The 6,728-nt window shown below is 40.2% G+C and overlaps 1 protein-coding gene across 1 annotated transcript; it reads right to left on the reverse strand.

The window, feature by feature from the left end:
- chst14 (carbohydrate (N-acetylgalactosamine 4-0) sulfotransferase 14) lies at positions 1-6,268 on the reverse strand. Its single transcript, XM_061738007.1, has 2 exons — positions 5,941-6,268; positions 1-1,731 (listed from the first exon to the last, which is right to left on the reverse strand). Exons 1-2 carry the CDS (start codon positions 6,187-6,189, stop codon positions 904-906), a joined length of 1,077 nt encoding a protein of 358 aa, XP_061593991.1. The 5' UTR covers positions 6,190-6,268; the 3' UTR covers positions 1-903.
- Between the last annotated feature and the right edge of the window lie 460 nt (positions 6,269-6,728).

Consider the following 6,728-nt stretch of genomic DNA (forward strand, 5'->3'; position numbering starts at 1 on the left):
TTATGAGCTGCACATTTATTTATTTACACACACATATTATATATATATGTATAGCAAAACATGGTCCTCAGTTGTGTTGGGTGTTAAATAGTAACATGGAAGAGGAAAGGTTGGAAACAAGAAGAAACAAACCTTCCCTGTGCGTGGAACGTGTTTTAGCCTGCTAAAGCACTCAATGCCCACTGAGGTCTTAAACGTTTACCTTCTCTTAAGTCTGCAGAACATAAAAAAAACAAACGGTAAACATGTCAAAACACTGCAAACAGAACGGAATCATTTACTATGGGAGTGTAACATGTTTCAGTAACCTTTTCCTTATGTTTTTGAATTCAAGCTTTAGTGGTTTTGAATCTCTTCTGACAAAGAACAGTTTTCAATAATGTGCAGACATCAAGTAAAAAAGTAGAACAGCTCCAAAAATACTGTATATTCCCTAGAAATACAAAATAGTAGAAGTGATTCTGTATATGTATGTATGTGTATATACAGTACTGTCTCAGAAAATTAGAATCTTGTGATAAAGTTCTTCATTTTCTGTAATGCAATCAAAAAAACAAAAATGTCATACATTCTGGATTTATTACAAATCAACTGAAATATTGCACGCCTTTTATTATTTTAATATTGCTGATTATGGCTTACAGTTTAAGATTAAGATTCCCAGAATATTCAAATTTTTTTAGATAGGATATTTGAGTTTTCTTAAGCTGTAAGCCATGATCAGCAATATTAAAATAATAAAAGGCTTGCAATATTTCAGTAGATTTGTAATGAATCCAGAATGTATGACATTTTTTGTTTGTGTAATTGCATTACAGAAAATCACAATATTCTAATTTTCTGAAACAGTCCTGTAATATATATATATATATATATATAAAAACTATAAACATTGGACCTTTTTTAATGCCGGCAGTGTGCAGTGGTCGTGTTGGGGAGCGGATAAGCAAATAGAGAAAAGTCCAAAATGTACTTTGGCAGGAGTTCCCTCAGAAGCTTCTGTGGTAAGCTACACAGGTAATAGTGTAGCGTTTCTACGGTGACCGGCTTGTACCACGTTTGTCTCTCTGGGAAGTGAACAAAGGGAGGTGCACCGATGCGCTGAAGCACATAATCCGCGTCATTTTCAAGGTGCTCATACGAGCCAATGAAATCGTAAGGAATGGCACACGGTTGGCATAAGTTGTACATGGGCATCCAGTGCTCGTTCATGCGGTCAGCATCTTCATCCAGCAGGTAACGGACAAACTCTGCGAATGTCACGTCGTCCCCCGTCACAGCCGCGTCTTTAGCGCGTCCTTTTCTGTACCGCTTAATGATCTCCACTCCATATTTCTTCTGGTAGGATTCGATCTCCCCGAACTTGTTCCTGTACGCAGACAGAAGACGCTCCATGGGCTCCCGCACGAACATGAACTTGAAGTAGTGCGTGAGGCGGTAGCGGATCTCCTCGGGCTTCAGAGAGGACAGGAAGAGCAGGTCGCTGCGGTGGTCCATCTTGATGTTGACCTTCACGTTCTCCAGGGCCCCGTTGAGGACCTTCAGCACCCTCTTCCAGTTGGAGCAGGCCACTTTGGGGACGTAGCAGTAGAGGAAGCGGTACTCGTCGTTGACCAGGATGTGCTGGAGCAGCGTCTTCCTCCGTAGCGGGTTCAGGGACCAGATGTTGTGAGGCATGTTCTTCTGCTTGCACATGGACTTGATGGTCCGGTTGCGGATCTCCTGGAGGATCTAAATGTGAAGGGAAAAACTCTCTTAGATGTGCATTCAACACTGACACCGCATGCTGTTAACTTTAAACAAATAGCTAAATTGTTCCAATGCCTAAGTATTCTCCCTATTTCTGCTGTAAATGTTTTTCAGATTCGTCTTTTTGTCTATCAATCCATCCACAACCTACTTCCAACCTGTTTTCATTCTTTATTTCAATTAAATTCCCAAATTCATCACTTTAATACTAGGTCTGCAAACAATCTCAGTCCCACATTTTTCAGGACTACTTTTTCTCAATTTTCAGTTAGGTTCTTTATTGGAACACCTTACCTCTCAATATTAGAGAATGCTCGAGTACAAATAATTTCAAAAAACAAATCACAACTTTTTTGCTAACCCAGCTTAGCAAAGCTTAACAACTAATTTCTAGAACTTCTCTGCACATCTTCATCAGATTCCTGTTTTTCCTAGTAATTTAGCTTATTCTCCTTAGTTGTCCTATGTTTTACATGTCTCTGTAAATATTGTTTGTTTCATTATAGGAGGACCACTCGACAAGCCCTTATGGGTTTTTTTGGTTCCTCCTGCACATTTTTTCTGTTACATTGTTTTTATTTTTTGTTGTTTCCTTTTCTACATACTGTTTGTCAGAATTTTTGGCGGGTGTATATTTTTTATGTGCAAATAAATAAAAATAAATTATAGTTGTTACATGTAAGGATATTTTAGCCACATAAGTATAAGCCATTAAAATTATGCCGCTTTTCAACCAACAGGAAAAATATAGCACTAAACTGATGATTGTATTGGAGTGGGCTAATATCTGTAGGCACCAGTTTCAGTGTCAGGTAAATCCACCTGAAGGCCACATGCTCCTTGTTAGCAACATTTCCATTATGTTTAAAACCACTCTATAGAGCAATACCACTTCTTACCACATGGGGCGCATATATCTGCTGTGCTGACGAGCCCCTGACAATACTTTGCTGATTCGTGACTGAGCACCAACAATCCAACTTCCAGGTTAAAGACAAACTAAAGTTTGACTGCCTACAAGAGTCTGGCTCCAAAAGCAAATACATCTCCCTTCATTTCCATCTTAAAATGTCCAACTTTGCAGCACAAATACAAATATTTACAGCCTGGGTCAACAAAAGTATTTGGTATGTGTAACTTCATCGGCTGAAGAAGCTGGCAGCCGCAGCTGACTTTGATTGACTTAAGGTGATTGTGTTCCAGGCAGCGGGCAAACACCCTTCATATCTTTCATGGATTCCATACACACTTCAAGACGGATGATGTATGGGGTGGAGTCAGACACTTAACTCCACCCACCTCTTCTGCAGGGTGTGTCCCTTTTGAAATGACCATCACAAATTTCCAATGCTCACTTCTGGAGTACCGCGGGATGGACATGCATGTGGAAGCTGTGTGACGCGTAAGGAAAGTGTCACCGTCCACCACTTTGAATGGGATGTGTTGCCGAACTAAATTGTGGGTTCCAAAGGTAAGGCCATTTTTAACTTTTTAAAACCCTTATGATGGCATCTAATACCATTCACAGGCCTTGAATGTCTTAAAAACAAGCTTTTGATTGTTTTTGCTAAATAAATTAGAAATTCAGCCTCTGAGCCATGTCGTTATCTTCCCATTCTCTAACCTCCAGTGTTGTGCTAGTTACTGAAAAATAGTAACTAGTTACCGTTACTAGTTCAAAAAGTAACTCAGTTACTTAGACCAAAAAGTAATGCGTTACTATGAAAAGTAACTCGTGAGTTACTTTAAATAAAAACATTTTTTTTAAATGCTCCCATAAATAACCCTCTAGCCTTCATTTCAACAGGTTCTGTATGGATTTGCATTGTGCCTTGTGTTCTGCATTCTGATCGGCTAAACAATCTCCCCTGCTTCTTCACTTCCTGTGTCAATAACATTGGTCACTTAGCAACAATGCTGAGAACGGCCAATGAGATTCAGCAGCAGCTCAGGAAGGGTCGGGACTCTTTGATGAATCGTTCATTACAGTCTCAAATATAACCAATGGTGGCATGTCGGTTTATAAGAATCTTTTTGCCCAGAAGAAAAAACAGCGACAAAACAACCTATAACTATTTTCTTCTCTCGAAAAAACACACCTGCACCGTGGGCTTTAGGAGAAAAAGACGCTACAGAGTTGGGATGCAGCGGCTCAGACGAGCAGTGGAATACGTGCGAGGCGGTGCTGATCTCTGCAATTTGAAGCCTTTTTAATTGTAAAAAGAATTTCACTTACCACAGGTTCTTTTTGGAACGTAACCGCTGCGAAAAACGAGGGATTACTATAATCACAATATCTCCACGTTGCGAAACTCGCCATCTCTCGGCTCTCCATGACCACGGTGAAGTTAGTTGTATGTTGGATATTCGACAGACATTCGCTCTGGGGGCATTTCTGTCGAATATCCAACGAATATCCAACGTAAAACTAACTTCACCGCGGTCTCGCCATGACTGTCATGTTTTTGAAAGCACACACACATCCACACTACGTTTCCTCCGGTCTCCGCGTGCGGGAAAAAAAAGCTTCACTGTAGCCAGAAATAACGGAGTAACGCACCTTTGCTAATGGTAACGGCGTTACTGAATTTAAAAAGTAATGCTTTACAGTATTAGTTACCGCAAAACTAACGGCGTTACTGTAACGCGTTACTAAATAACGCGTTACTCCCAACACTGCTAACCTCATTATCTATGTGGGATTCTGAGTGGGCAGGGCTATGATAATGAGGCTCTGTGCTGATTGGCTGCCTGAATGACGCGATACACCTCTACGGAAAAATGGCTGAAGCTCTGGCCGGCGGAGTTAGTTGTGGGCGTGGTTTCACGAATTGGAGGCCAACCTATGTAAATCGCATTTTCGTTACATAACGACGCGAGCAGAATCTGAACAGCTCGTAGAAGCCACAAGACACTGGACAGCTCATCCGGGCGGCTGTACAGACACTGCAGAATTTGGTTGCTTTCCTCCTTCTCTGAGTTGGCAGGTTGAGGGGAGACCACTTTATATATGTTAAAGCAAGAAAAAACGTGTTTTTCATAATAGGTCCCCTTTAACAAGCCTAAGCCAATATAACTCTGGTTGGTGCCTGCCAATGAAATCCGGTAGGTGGTTTAAAAGTTGGGTTTATTTGTGCAGTGAGCACAAATAAATGTGATTGGTTGTTTAGGGTATGAAGAAAGCACATCAGGAGTCCAACCTATCCAGCTCTGGGTCTGTGACGTCACTGTTTCCTGCAAATCTCAAAGTAAACTGAATGGTAAAGAGGTCCAGCTACCCCCAATGAAAGTGACAGGATTAGACTTGTACAGTTTCTGAGTTAGTAGTCACTTTGACAGCCTAATGAATGAATGAATGAATGAATGAATTTGAATTTAATTCGAACATGTATATAAAAATTTTAAAATAAACAGTAACATCTTCATATGCACATAGGTTCGAAAAGGGAGTAGGAAGAAGTGTACACTTTTTCCTAGTTCCTACCCCTTTATAACTCTATAAATTTACATTATTGCTATTATTATATCTACACTATATCCATATAAATATAGTCTATATAAATACTACATAAACATGCCTATTACTACATAATTATCCATATAAGTATATAGAAAATATAAATATTACATAAATATTATATCAATATATAGAAAACACAAATATATAAATCTATATAAATATATACTATATCAACTACCTAAATATCTCTATAAATATATATATGCTACATACATAATAAATATATAACATATATTACATAATTATAACTATCCCTCTCAACATATAATATATACTACATAAATATCCACATAAATATCTAAACATATCTTAAGCAAGTATAATATACCATTTTCCCTATTTTATTTGTTTATCACATTCCTCGTTAACCCATTACCTCTTCCAAATACCTGTTTATAAATATTTTTTTGTATCTCTTTTTAAACAGATTTATATTAGTACTTTCCTGCACCAAACTGTTCCACAGTCACTCCACAGCTCTATATGTTCGATATGAATAGAATAAACACAAAGTGTACACTATTTACCAAAGCTAAGTGAAAAAAATACACTTTTTATGCCCTTTGGAAAGTTTAATCCTGCGCTCCCTCTTCCAAACGTGCAATCAGAGCACTCTCCCTTTGTTTTCAGCAGTTTGTGTGAATCATAACTACACAGTTTCCTGGCTCTACCTGCTGGTCCACGTCCCCGCCGCCGGCAGCGTGTTTCCCAGCTCGCCGCAGCTCCGGCCGCCGGCCGCCGCTGCCCCGCGGGGACGGCGGGTCCATGCCGGTCAGCATCCCCCTCTCGATCATCAGCAGCAGGCCGCCGGACGCCACGATCACCAGGAAGGTGAGCACCGAGGGCAGCACGGTGGAGGAGCCGCGGCTCCTCGGGCTGCTCCCCCTGCGGAGCCCCGAGTCCTGCCTGCGTTGCAACATCCTCTCCGGCCCCGCCAGCTCCGTCACGACAAACTACTACGTGTGTTACTCGGGGCTTGCTGCCTCCCACGTACCCATACTTAAAGCTGAGTTATGGTTCCGCGTTAAATCGACGCAGACCCTACGGCGTAGGGTATGCGGCGATGCCCACCGTACGATGCGCGTTTCCGCGTACCCTACGCCGTAAACTCTGCGTTGGTGTAACGCTGAACCATAAATCAGCTTTTAAGTTTAACTGGGGTTTGGAAACGTATTTAAGTAATTCCTGTCTGAGCTGCCACAATAAAAGCATTTACTTTAACACGTCGTAGTCTTTTCTAAATGGATGCACGAATTGCGAAAGTAAATAATAAAGTAAATAATAAAGGTGTGCTTTTGAAAATATTATTTCTCTCGTGTTTTATTTTAATTTGACAAACTTTATTCCTAAAAATAGAACATTAAAATTAAACCGACATAGGGTAATAGTAACATAGTAACACAAAAAGACAAACATGGTGACGGAATTTCATTATGAAAAAAAAATATATATTAGATTT

Source organism: Cololabis saira, chromosome 13 (assembly GCF_033807715.1).
Source record: "Cololabis saira isolate AMF1-May2022 chromosome 13, fColSai1.1, whole genome shotgun sequence".
In the NCBI taxonomy this organism is placed as follows: Eukaryota; Metazoa; Chordata; class Actinopteri; order Beloniformes; family Belonidae; genus Cololabis; species Cololabis saira.